At 43.9% G+C, this 13,712-nt stretch overlaps 1 protein-coding gene and 3 non-coding genes across 4 annotated transcripts in view; 2 read left to right on the top strand and 2 right to left on the bottom strand.

Annotated features, from left to right (window-relative positions):
• The window catches only part of LOC139220860 (partitioning defective 3 homolog), a 309,168-nt gene extending 304,532 nt beyond the window's left edge, over positions 1 to 4,636 (bottom strand). Inside the window, exon 1 of the mRNA XM_070852717.1 lies at positions 4,244 to 4,636. Within this exon, the coding sequence (XP_070708818.1) occupies positions 4,244 to 4,363 (120 nt within the window). The 5' untranslated portion in view covers positions 4,364 to 4,636. The remainder of the gene's footprint in view (positions 1 to 4,243) is intronic.
• A 1,129-nt stretch (positions 4,637 to 5,765) lies between these two features.
• On the top strand, positions 5,766 to 5,837 carry trnaw-cca (transfer RNA tryptophan (anticodon CCA)). Its single transcript has one exon. It is a non-coding gene; the product is annotated as a tRNA-Trp (tRNA).
• A 4,783-nt stretch (positions 5,838 to 10,620) lies between these two features.
• trnal-cag (transfer RNA leucine (anticodon CAG)) lies at positions 10,621 to 10,703 on the top strand. The gene has a single exon. It is a non-coding gene; the product is annotated as a tRNA-Leu (tRNA).
• A 2,140-nt stretch (positions 10,704 to 12,843) lies between these two features.
• Positions 12,844 to 12,915, bottom strand: trnaw-cca (transfer RNA tryptophan (anticodon CCA)). Its single transcript has one exon. It is a non-coding gene; the product is annotated as a tRNA-Trp (tRNA).
• Positions 12,916 to 13,712: the final 797 nt, after the last annotated feature.

Consider the following 13,712-nt stretch of genomic DNA (forward strand, 5'->3'; position numbering starts at 1 on the left):
CTCCTCTCTATTACATAAGCATTGAGCTGAGTCCATTGAGCAAATGAGCACTGACAACCCCTCCGGCGCCACTTCCCACTTTCCCTTTGTGGTGCGTTTCAGTATAACGACACTGGCTGTTAGGCCCTTACCTGAGCATAGCGGGCAATTAAAAACTACAGTTGTCCTTTTAGTAGAGAATGGTGATCCCCCAGCACGGACAAGTGGTGTTTGAAGCAGTGCATTCGGAAACAAGATCATTGCATTTAGATGCAAAATAAGAAGTTACAACTTTCTAAATAACAGCATTGCCAGTTCCGTCTCTGGAGATGCCAGAAAAACACCTCTGATGTGCATTAGCAGCTACTTAATAAGGGATTTCAGCTTGCTATATTCTGTGGTGTTGTTTGAAGAGGGCTTGTAGTTCCGAGCAGCGCTGAGGAGTGGTGTGGTGACAATAACAGTGCTAAAGCCTTCAATATTTCTTAGAGATGTGTAGAACTGCTACTATTCCAAGAGTTACCTTCTTGATTTAAAAGTTATTTTCATCACAGTTATTATAGTCAGCCCTTATCATTTTGTGATTCACATCACATGCGTGTGTACAATAGGCAGATATGGATATTGTGTATCTCAACAGATTGACTTTGCTGTGACATGTCTGCACGGCTAAACCTGTGGAACTTTTTGGGAGGAAAAATGGCAATTATGTGCTTCACAGCTTTAGCCTACAGTTAAGTTCAGTAATTGAGGGAAAATCAGAGGATCTAGTGACGCAGCTCCTCAAAAAGTTAGAGCCACAAATTATGGATTCCGTGACTGAACGTTTGAGTTTTGTTTAGTTGTGTGTCTCTGACACTGGACCAGACTGTGAGAGAAACCAGACTGTGAGAGGTCACGTCCACATGATGTTTTGCAGGCCAACAGAAAAACACATAAAATAAGATCTAAATGTGGTGAATACTTAGTAGTCAAGTGCTAAAAACAAACGCCGTGGCGACAGAAGGCAGGATAGGCAGCTTCAACATTCATGACTGTGCATACTGTGGGCCGCATTGACTCTGAAGCTAATGATGCTTGAGTGGGTGATTGATCCGTGCTTCCTGGTCCTTCTGAGACTGTGACAAACGCCTCAAGAGCCCCCACAGAAGATCAGGCGGACCGGAACAGCTTGCGACACAGTGAAAGCGCTCAGCTCAGTCAGAGGGGAGAAGCGATCTAATTTCCCCCGATCACTAACATTACAGGCAACTGAGAGCACAGGCCACAAGAGTAAAAAAAAAAGCATCAGATAAGTACGATAACAGTATATGTGGCAAACGTCTTTGTAGCCCAAGATGGCTCATGTGCAAGTAAGAAATAGATGAAGACATGTGATCAGATCACCTGTAAGCACAGCTGAGGAAGGTGGAGGTGAGGCACGCATGAAGTAGTTGTCAAAAGAAATGAGTTTTTGAGCTCTCGAGCAGGAAGTGCCCAGTTTGTCTCCGCATGAATTAGATAAACCAAGAAGTAAATGTGATGTCACGAGAGCAGTCCTGATTTCCTCCAAAAGGGCTTTCACGCCAAACCTGTTTGGTCCAAATGAAGCCTCGTGCATTTGGTTGGGTTGGCGGGGGTTCAGTGGTGGGTAGAGCATCAATAATTTATACTCAAGTAAAAGTAAAAAAAAAAAAAAGGACATTGGTCATAAATTGCTCAAAGCACAAGTTACTTTACATTTTAATTTAGTGATTCATATTTTAGGGCATGCAGGCCAGTGGAAAACAATGAAAAAGACAACAACTACGAAGAAGTGGCCAGATGTGGCCAGGGATCGTCACTGGAAGCTGCCTCTCTTTCTACCAAGCAGCTGGCAACATCTGCAGTAAAGGCCTCCCCCCTATATCCTCACATTTAGAGCAGACTAGGTGTAGCAAAGGTATAAATGGCAAATGAAGATTACTAGTTTAAAACTATAATTGAGTAAAGACTAAAAGTACAGTTTGAAAAAGCACTTGTTCCTTAAAAAAAAAATAAAATCATGTGTGTTACTTGTTCCTCCCCTCCCCTGGCTGGGGTTCCTTGGTCCTGACAAAATCAGCCAAACCGCAGGTGTAACAGCGACCCAATAGAGCACATTAGGCTGCATTCAGAGAGGCATTTGAGTCTCCACTGCATCAACTATTTGTGACAACTGGCATGCTGCTCATATCCCACACAGATGTGATCCTGTATACCACTTACAGAGTGTGTCTTTGCAATCTGAAGCTCCTGAACTGTGGCAGGTGCCTATTTCACTTTCCTCTGGTCCTCTGTGCTTCATGCTAAAGCCGGATCATCCACGCTGATTTCTGTCTCGAACGAGTTATATACGACTCATGTACTTTTTTCACGACAAACAATAAACATAAAATCTGTTTTTGTTGTTTTCAAATACATAGTGTGCCATGAGATGCAATTTTGTATTATGACCTTTAGGCTCGTGGCTTCTGTTACACTCTAAACGTAGCTACAAAAAACTGGGCTAAAACAATCCTGCACTGCTGTCAGCTACAGGAATCTTATAAAAACTCGAGTGACCCATGTGTGATTCCATCTTCCTGTAGTCCAAAGGTCTGCGCTGGGCCTGTGATACAGCAGCAAGTGTTGAACCGGAGCCAAGTGTCCTCCAGAGAAGCCGACACCTCTACATTTACAGTGCCACCGCATGGATCGATGGACCAGTCGCCTCCATTCTGCTGAACCATGGAAAGCCATCAAGCACTGGTAAACAGAGGAGTGAATGCGCGTGGGTGTGTGCATGCGATTAATAGTGTGTATCTAAGGAGGAAGTGCTCTTCAAGAATGAGTGTTAACGTTGACCCACTTCGTTGCTGTTTGCCTTCAGTGGTGAAATCTACTGCACAGTCTCAACAGTTAGTATTCCTCTTTTTATTTGTCACTACGGAGCTGAGCGTGCAGGCGTGAAGTGAAACACTGCATCTCCAAGAGCGTGCTGAGGGGGAAAAAAAAACATTTTCCTCTATCAAATCCATATCTGCTTTTACTGCACTCTCACTCTGGATCTCTCTGAAATGTGTCTTAACGGTTACTGGAAGTCCTTCTCTCTAAGACACTTAAGATTGTAGATTTTCCAAAGCTAAAGCACAGAAGAAGAAATAACTTGGCAAATGGGTTCACCAAGGTATTCCAAGCCCTCGAGCAGGAACTGCAGCATTAACGCGACTCCAATGGTAAATGCCACCCACTGGCAGTGAGGAGAGAGTGCCGTCAGTGACCATGGAGACAGAACCAAACTTTAATTTGTTCATTAGTCATTTAATGGGCTTTAAAGTGCAGCCACTAGAAACCCACAAAGGGAAAAGCAATCAGTGTCCTAGTCAGGCCTCCTTCAAATTTGGCCAAGGAGTTTCACACAGTCATGCGTTCCGTCATTTAATAGATGGGACTTGGATGAACTTAAGAACTTTTTGTCAGCATGTAATTGCAAAGAGCACCGAGTGCAGAGCGGGATTCCTCCGTCTGTGGAGGGGGAGTCATTCCAGTGGCCTGCTACCTCTTTCTGATCAACTGCCTTCTGATACTGAGACATGAACACAGATTAAAAAGTGTCTTCGGTGTCTCACGGTGAAGTGACACTTCTGAAAATGGCATTTTATCTCAGGAATAACTAATATTCCTCTAAATATACGTAGTGCATGTAGTAGCCGGCTCACCATGCTTTAATGCACTGGCCTGTGTAAATGCAGTTTTATTTGTTGTTTGCTTATACAAATATTTTACTTTGACATTTTAAACTGTGGCCTTACCCCCCCCCCCCCCCCACACACACACACACACACACACCTACACACAGAGTAGGTTATTATGTTCCTGTTTCATCATCACAGTCACTGCATTAACACAAGCACTCCTCTTCCTCTGCTACACATGTGGAGAGCATTTACTGAACTTCATCATGGACAAGCTGACAGTCAGTAGCAGAGGACAGAAAGCTCCAGGGTTCACAACTTTTTTAGATGTGGACAAAATAGTGAGCAGCCGAGACACCTGAGCAACTCGTCTAATACAACAGTTAAAGGTTGGCCCCTTCACTGAGTGCGCCCCCCCCCCCTCCACCAGGGACCCCTGAGTGTCCCCTCCTGCAGTTTGCCGACTCTCTCCCTCTCTCTCCGCCCGTGAAATGCGCCATGTTGAGGCTCCAGAGAGGACGCAGCGCGCCGCTCCGCGCACTCGGAGCGAAGCGTTACAAAAGCACACTTGAGAGGGGGGGGGGGTTTACCTTTGCGATCGCCTTCTTGTACCTCAGGGCCGCCTGTTCGATGAGAGTGTGGACTTTACTATTCCCATCTCCACACGGAACGACCACCCTTGTCCTGCCGAAACACACCGTCACTTTCATTTCTCCTCCGCTGCGTTAATTCCAAAGAGGAAAAAGCCGCGTCAAAGGGACAAAAACCATCCCCGGCGCGCGTGTGTCACAAACTAAATCCCCCTGTTGCAGCGAAGAGGTCGTGGCTGTCTGCGCGCCCTGTGTCCTTCGGAGGACCAGAGAGAAGCCCCGCATTGGATCCAGCTGGGTGGCGTCCTGCCCTGTGCCGCGCTGACTCACTTACTCACACAAAGTTCCCAACGCGAAGCCGCTCTAGCGAGAGAGAGAGCGCACAACTGGAAGGGCTGCTAGTGCGCCCACATGTCAGAGCAGGCACCGAGAATGTTTCCAGCACCGACCGACACAAATGCAGGTTGGAGCTGGAACGAACTCATGGAAATTCACTTTGTGTTTCCTCTGCTTTGTTTTCAAAAGACGTTGCGTAAGTGCGCACCAGTGTGGTGTGAAGGAAGTGATCTAAAACGAATAGATTTATCTTGAGTTCATGTAGTCATGGTGATTGGTAGGCTAGATATTATAATATTATATTTAAAAAGAAATTACTTTAAACCACATTTTATTGTCAGTATAATCAGTGGCTGTAATCTAAACTCCAGAACTACAGTCTGGTTCTGCCAGAAGTCCTTCAAATCATGGTGAACCTGCAAGACTGAGGGTAATATCCTTATTTGAGACGTGTCCTGTGGCCTGAAGAATACTTCAAATCACCAGAGGTCTGCTGAATAATTACAACAAGGCCTGGCGCTGCACGTGATCCAGTAAGGACAGATGTGAAGTCTGTCCTGAGTGCATTTCTACCTGCCAAACAGTCAGACAATATCTTATCAGATCTGAGATCCCAGAGTTTTTGGGGTCGTGGTTCAGTAAGTCTGCTAAAAACAGTGATGCAGGTCTGTTGCAGCAACTGTTACGCATGCCGCCACCACAGTTGGAGTTGATCTGTGACTCCTCGAATGATTCAGCACACGATGCGCGCAAACAGATGTTGAAGTTCCACCCGAACACAAACTGAGCGAGCAGGAGGACAACAATCAGATGACTTGTGCCCCTGATAGCAAAGCATTACCTGATTTATGCCTAAATTATTGAACTGCAACGCAAGATGAGGAGCCCACCTCGGGGCTGAGGATATGACCCACTTTACTGATAAAAGCTTTGCAGCCTTTCTGTGGAGCTTCACTCACTCCCTGCAGCTCTTATTCTTTATGATCAAATGAAGTCCAAATGAACGAACATGGACAAAGTGCGAGATGGAAGATCGCTGCTCCAAACTATAATATCTAGTTTATAAGCGAGTTTAGAGGTTAAAAGCTCATATATGTTGCTGATACTAAAAGTTGTTTCCTCTGGTGGAATGTAACATTAGAAGAGATCAGAGTTCCTTTAGACTTCATTATGATGGTGTCACTGTGACCTTGTGGCGCAACGGTAGCGCGTCTGACTCCAGATCAGAAGGCTGCGTGTTCAAATCACGTCAGGGTCAACAGTGCACACCAGAGGCTGGTTTTTACTGATGGTTCATGCTTCGGTGGACGTCCTCTCATCTCTTTGGGGTTTGCCGTTTGGCAACAGCAGCTCTGACACGGTCTCCCACTCTCATGCAGTTCATTTCTTAACTTGAAGACAAACAGTCCCCTGCATAGTGAAGTAAGGACACTTTAGTGACATCACCAAGCTTCATCTGTGTCCATGATTATGAGCTGCATGTGTGTTCATTGGAAACCAGCGCTGGAATTCTTGAAACATTCATACAAATGTTTGCATAAACACATTTCATTTCTTATTTCATTTATTTATCTGTCAGCATTTGAAAAAAAAAAAAAAAGATGAAATCCTCATGCAGTTGAATTTATTTTGTCGGTGTCTGTGTCCAAATGTCCAAATACAGAATCCAAATGGACCTTTAGCTTGAGAGCTTGTTACAGTGCCCCCCCTCACACACACACACACACACACACACACACACACAGGAAACCAGGTCACTTATTTACTATAGTAAGATTCCCAGGCCTGGGTTGCCATATGTCCACTGCACATCAGGAATGCAGGGAGGAGGAGCAAGACAGTGGTGGAAATGTGTGGTGGTGTGTGGCACACTGCAACACAATCACTGCCTAAGGTCAGAGGAAGGCCCACTGCTCTGTTCACATGGAGGAGATGAACCTAAGAAATAAATGCACCATGTTCAGGGAACTAAGAGAAACAAAACTTTTGATGTTCAGTGTGATTTATGCGGTTAGACATCCAACCAATGTGAATATTTAAACATAATGAGGTCTAAAGGTGAGAGAACATACACTTCTGTACGTATGCAACTGTTGGACTACTTCATCTAGACATTAGCAGCCTTGTTCTGATGCAGACATGATAAACGAAACAAGTGGATATCTACATCTGTGTGTGTGTGTGTGTGTGTGTGTGTGTGTGTGTGTGTGTGTGTGTGTGTGTGTGTGTGTGGCAGCGGACAGAGAGGTGTTATTTCCATGTTGGACGTGCTCCGACATGCTCCCAGGAGCGAAGGAGGTCATTCCTGACACATCCCTCTGTCACCGCAGCCTTGCCTCACCACTGGAGAATTCAACAAGTCACATACCGTTGATTCATTCTCTCTCATACACACACACACACACACACACACACACACACACACACACACACACACGTGGAATCCACAGCCTAGCCACAGCCCTCTGACACCACCTTTCTTTAAACCTCTATTAAGACCTACGGGCCGCCGGCGGGCCGAGTGTGCAAGCGCTCTTTGTATTACCGTAATTCGCTCACAATTTGTGCCATCGGAAAAATAACAACAGTTTCTGAAAGATGAGACATTGGGCTTTACAGCCAATATGGTGTCATTACGGTAATTCCACTTCCGCCTCTCCCGGAAACCCGCGAAAGAAACATTTCTTTCCCAAACTTTTCTTTTCTTTTCAAGGCAGTAAAAACGATTTTTTTGTTGTTGTTGTTGTTTATTGCTCTGAATTTCTCTATTTAGGAAAATATGTGTAAAAAAAGAAAACAAACGATTTTCATTTTTTTTGTGGTTTACTGCCCTTTTTGGCAATGTATTTAATTAGTATAGGCATGAATCTATACATATTATTAAAATTTAGGATGTAAGGGTTGTATTGATGTATAGTAAGTTAAAATACTCCAAAAAAAATGGGACTACAGTACAGTATAGTAAATGTAAAAAAAAAAATCAAATTAAACCTTGTGTAACATATCGTTATTGAGCATGTAGACTTTGCTGTTAGCTGGGTGGGGAAAAGTTAAGAATCGTGAATTACTGTTATGTCTCGGTTTGATGTAGGAAGTTGCATTTTTTCCAGGCAGATACAAGGCAGAACACCAGGTGCAAGTACAGAGCATGCAAAGGGAAACACTTGGACAGCAGCCAGAGTGAAGGCTGCTAATATAGATATCACGTCATGATTTTAGGATAAAAACACAAAACCTAACAAATCAATGTTTAACATCGAGACTGTAGGGGGGTAGATTAGATAGGGTTTTATAATCTGCTTTCTGTGTACTCACATTATTTCTCTCCAACATGCAGTGTCGTGTCCATCTGCATGTGAGGATACAGTAATAAGTTGACACTGACAAACCGGCCCAGTCACAGATACTGCAGTTTAAAAGCAGTTTAAATCACTCTGAACATTTCTGCAGGTCATCTTAAGTCTGAAAGCAGTAGAAAAGCATACGCGTTTCCCCAAACAGTGGGAAAACTTGAGGTTTCCTTTATGACGCCCATTAGTGTTTGTTAATACAGCACCGTCATTTTATGATAAACTGTTAATGCCTCAAGGCGATATAACCCCCACAGTCTGACTCTGACTAATGCACCAGGCGATGAAAGATGAAGTAAGACTTTAAGCAGCTAAGCCGTCAAAACAAACAGCACAGGATCTGTTCGTGGCTTTAAGTGGTAGACCCCCCCTCCAAAAAAAACAAAAAAACTAATGATAAACTAGTTATTTTTAGCTAAATGTTATTTCCATGTACCGTCTCCTTCACTGACCAGCACTGTGGTGTCTGAACAGAGTTCTCTGAAAGCCGACAGGCCCCATCTGCAGGGCCGCCAGCGCACTGCACCCGCTCGTCTCTCCAGGAATCGTCTTTGTTAGGATTAAGCTCAGAGCCTTTAATTGCTGGGTTTGTAGGGATTGGGCCCAGTGTGTGCTGTGAAAACTGAGAATGGTGTTAGAGCAGCCTTAGCGCTCGGATTTCATAGATTTACAAACGCTGCCAGCTGCTGTTCTGCGTGCAACTTCTCTGTCCCCACGCAGTCCAACCGCAAAACACCAATTCATCATTTCAAATGAAAACGTTCTGTTGTGCACATGATATTTGGCTGCTGCTTGGTAATCCTAGTATAGCTAGTCCTTGTATAAATATATGGAATGTGTGAACAGCCCCCCCCTCCACCCCGATAATGCTCAATACTGGTCATTTTGAGTGGAAACAGAAATGGACTTGCTTGTTAATTGTCAGCCATAAGTTTGGCCCTACTGCTGGGTTAGTCCTGCCCTGCCCCAGCGCTGCCATACTTGTGGATGTACTGTACGCATATTTTGGATGTTGACTTCATTGTCGTTCAAATAAAAACTGTAAATCGTCATCATTGCAATCATTCCTGGGCGCTGCAGTGGTTAACACTGTCCGGCAGGTCTGTGCTTTGAACTTTGAACCTTTCTGAGCTCGCATGTTCTCCCCACAGTCCAAAGACATCCAGGTTAGGCTAGTTGGCGACTCTAAATTGCCCAAAGATGTGTGTCAGTGTGAGTCGTGGTCTGTCATTATGTGTTGGCCCTGTAATTGACTAGCTCCGGCCCCCCCGGCGACCCTCAGGGACAAGCGGCGTAGACAATGGATGGATGTAATCATTCCAATGCACATCCAGTGTAAGTGTCCTTGTTGTGTGCAAAAATTCATTAGAAAAGTTATAATAAGCTACTAAACTAAAACTCCTAAAGCCTGTTAGCTTTAAGATGAATATAAAAGGAATAAGTGTTTAAAAGAGAGTTGTCCAAGTGGGATTCAAACCCACGCCTCCAGGGTCATCCTCGATTTGTTATTAGCAGAAGTTCTCTTAAATGTCTGCATTTTAAAACCTGTAGACTTTCTCTTCATGAAACCCCCATCGAACACTGGCTGAGAGGTCCATCTAGTGGAGCAACACTGCAAAGACCATTTGAAACAGAAGAGCAAGAACACTTTGGCCTTTTTCCCCAAACCTTTTCTTCCACCTCTGGCCACTGGATGAAATGATCTTTGTTTGTCAGAACTAATTTTTCTTCTGCCCAAACCCTAGGTAGGGACCCACACAGTTCTACAATACTTTCAATTCTTTTTCCTAGCCTTCACTGAATGCTTGAAGGCCCAGACGGCTCCCCTATACAATCAGTTATCATTATTGGGATGAAGACAATTAGGAAGTATTTCAAAGGGGCTTCTTACGTTGCCATCTCAAAAGAGGAAAATCATTACAAGCAGCAGCATTTGTGAGCTTCTGCACCGTAAGGCCTTTGACAGAGAAGAACACCTGACTGTACCTAAGCTGTTGTCTATCTCAGTTCCTTGGAGGCACGAGTACATGAAGAGTTTCTGACAGCAGCCCGTCAGTCCTCCTGTCCTGAGCTGTGCACATTCCACTCCAGTCTGGGATGTTTCCACTGCTGCTCCTCTTGTAAAAGCTGACAAGAACTGATTTCTGGAGATTTCCTTCAGAAACACAGCTGTTTGCACCGTGGGAGGAGACGAGCGAGGGCAGTGTTCTCTGTGGGGGGGGTGCCTTTCACCTCCTTTTTAAATAAGATTAAACAGGTCACGATATCCATTGTCCTGTAACTGCATATTAACTATATACTGTATATACTTCTGTATCTGACAACCGGTTTTCAAAACTTGTTGGACAATGTTCAGAAGAAAAGATTCATTCTTTTGTTTCTGCACCTACAACAGCATTAATATATATATTTTTTTATATTTTTTACATTTTTGGAAAACTTGGTGTCAGAGTATGCCTTCTATTCCTTCAGGCTGAATAAACACTCTGTCTAGTGTTCTGGCTGTGGAGCCGATCACACCCACTCTGGTTAAAGCTTCAAATCCTACCAGAGGTACCGAGGCACATTTCTGACGGAAGCCGGACAGAGTCAGGTGGAAGTGAAGTGGAAGGGAAACGAGAGTGCGGTCAATTTTCAATATATTCATCAATAATATTCGTCAGAATCACCACTCTGCACTGGTATCATACAGTCAGGATGGCCGAGCGGTCTAAGGCGCTGCGTTCAGGTCGCAGTCTCCCCTGGAGGCGTGGGTTCGAATCCCACTTCTGACATGAACTTATTTTAACAAGAACAGCCCTGGGAACAGCTGTTGGTGTGTGTTACATGCATGTGGCCCAGCGGGCTGCCACACGTGTGTGATGGTATATAATTAACCCTTTAATGCCAAGTGGATCATATGTGCAACAGGAGCTTTTGAGACCTCCACATCATCCGTGTGCTATTTTTTTGGTGTGTTTTTTGTGTTTTATCTGTTTTATATGTTTGTATTTGTTTCAGAGAAACAAACTGTGAGCAATAAATTGCACAAAAATGCAAAGATGTCGCAAAAATAATACAAATTAAGATTTTTTTTTTTTTTTGTAATTTTGTAATTTTTTGTAATTTGTTCCAGTTTCAAAAAAAATTTGAATTGTCTGGCAATTATTTCATGGTTCAGCCATTAAAGGGTTCAAATCGTTACTGTTTAATAAAAAAGATGCATTCACTGTAATGTGTGATAGTGTGGCTTGCTGTTCCTCCGTCCACAATATTGTACAAAGAACACCCACTAGAGGGCAAGAAAGACTGTCAGTCTGCTTACTGTGAGTGCTCCTCAGTGATAGCTGACCAAATTCTGACGTTATAAAGGATAGAAAGCGGAAAGTCTTAAAGTATAGAGAGTTAAGAGGAGTTAGATGAACTATATTTAGACCCTAATTCCCTTGGAAACACCAAACACTGCACTGAGTTCTGTAAGAGTGAAATGCTTCTGTGAGTATGTTTCATTTAATTCACACATATTGCAGTGATGCGACAGGGAATTATTATCCATTTGACACTAAAGGTCGTTGTCATTAAAAAAAAAGAACTGTGTGATTCATCATAAGCAGTAGCTATGGATATCACCGTGACCTGCAGATACACTGGCTGAAGTGTTGAGAGTGTAATCAGTTTACATCCATATGACTGTCCATGCACACACACACTGTAACGTCTCCTCTGAGTGTATGGAGACGGAACATGAGATAAGATAAGACCTTCATCTGTCACACACACAGTTGTACACAGTATAATGTGCAGTGAAATGTTCGGAGCGCCTGTTCCAGACTGAAAGAAGAATAGAAAATAAAAATAAAGTATTAAATAAGCACACAAAGTGAAACAATAAGTAGAAACACAAGTAGTTTAAGTTTCACTGTGATATGTTTGGAAGAGTTTGATCAATAAAGTTGAGAAGATATAAACTTTATTTATCAAGAATACATCACACTGTCACAATCATTTCATGAGAAGAGGTAAAAAAAAACATTTGATTGCAACTTTATGGGCAACAGTGTACACACACACATAAAGATAGACATGATCATAATGAAAAGAATGAAGCCACGTTATTGTGAACAAACGTGCACACACACATTGTCTTTGTCTTGTTTCTTCCTCTTCTCCTCTCCGAAAAGTGGAGACAATGGTGGACAAACAACATCAGCAAGGAGACAAACTGGCCTTCATCTAATAAAGAGGACTGGTAGAGAAAAACAACAGATAAAGTTCAGTCCTACACAGATGATTATTGATGAGAGTAGAATAGAACGCATGTATATTTATCTTTTTTAGATTCAGAGGAATACACTTTGTCCTTTCCTCTCTGCTCGTCTCATCTGGCCTTTGTCTCGTTTCCTCCCTGTGTGGCTCCTGAAGACAAACAGCAGAAAAGTTCAACGATATTAACAACCGGAAGAATCCATCCATCTGCACGGGGGCACTGACAAATAGATGAAGATGTATACTTTAAAATAAGAGGGTTAAATGCAGAGCGGACACGTGTGAGGAGACCAAGAAGGCCGCTGTGTGTGACCTTGTGGGGCGACGGACGTGCGTCTGACTCCAGATCAGAAGGATGAGTGTTTAAATCCTGTCAGAGTCAAAGGCTTGTTGGCTGTAAAGGTTCAGTCCCCCTCCAAACATCATCACGTCTAGTCTGAAATGGGGTGGTAGCTAAGGTGCTGTGTGTGAACTGTGAACGAGGACCCACTGCCACTCAAAGTGTCGTTGTGTTTAGGTGCACTGGTGAAAAGCCTTTATCACAGCTGTGTGTGGTGTTATTATAATCACCTGTCCAGTAGATCCCCCCAGGTATGGTTATATATATATCTGTATTTGTTCTGTATCAATATTGGTCATATTCACAAGGAAATTACAAAAGTAGACACATGACCCCGACGTGATTTGAACACGCAACCTTCTGATCTGGAGTCAGACGCGCTACCGTTGCGCCACGAGGTCTGTCCCGTTACACTGAGCTGGGATCAGATCAGGATACTAAAATAGAAGGTATTAGTGTTTTCTTCTTTCCTATAAGATCAATGGTTTACATACTCGATGCATGTAAAACATCGCTATCCACGGACAGCTGACAGACCCACGGACAGCTGACAGCACCACGGACAGCTGACTGATCCACGGACAGCTGACAGACCCACGGACAGCTGACTGATCCACGGACAGCTGACAGATCGACGGACAGCTGACTGATCCACTGACAGCTGACTGATCCACGGACAGCTGACAGATCCATGGACAGCTGACAGCACCACGGACAGCTGACTGATCCACGGACAGCTGACAGATCCACTGACAGCACCACGGACAGCTGACAGATCCACTGACAGCACCACGGACAGATGACAGATCCACTGACAGCACCACGGACAGATGACAGACCCACGGACAGCTGACAGCACCACGGACAGACCCACGGACAGCTGACAGAGCAGCAGCTGGCCAGGAGCTCGCACATGTTAAGTTGCCATTCATACAACGCAACTTCAAAGTTTGTTCACACTCAGTTGGTCTTTTAGTGAATCTGCATCCTTTAACCCACTGACATCTTTACTGGATCTAATGTGCACCATAGTTTGAAGCTTACTGACAAAGAACGCTGCTTCAAGTTTCTTCAAGGTTTTTTAAGTGTCCCTTCATGATGTTGGCTCAACATTTAGTGGTTTTCAGCATCATCCTGCTCACAAACTTACTGGTTTGTCCTTCATCCAAGAGTGTGATCAGCACTTTACTTTTAGAAA

The sequence above is a fragment of the Pempheris klunzingeri genome, chromosome 21 (genome assembly GCF_042242105.1).
Source record: "Pempheris klunzingeri isolate RE-2024b chromosome 21, fPemKlu1.hap1, whole genome shotgun sequence".
In the NCBI taxonomy this organism is placed as follows: domain Eukaryota; kingdom Metazoa; phylum Chordata; class Actinopteri; order Acropomatiformes; family Pempheridae; genus Pempheris; species Pempheris klunzingeri.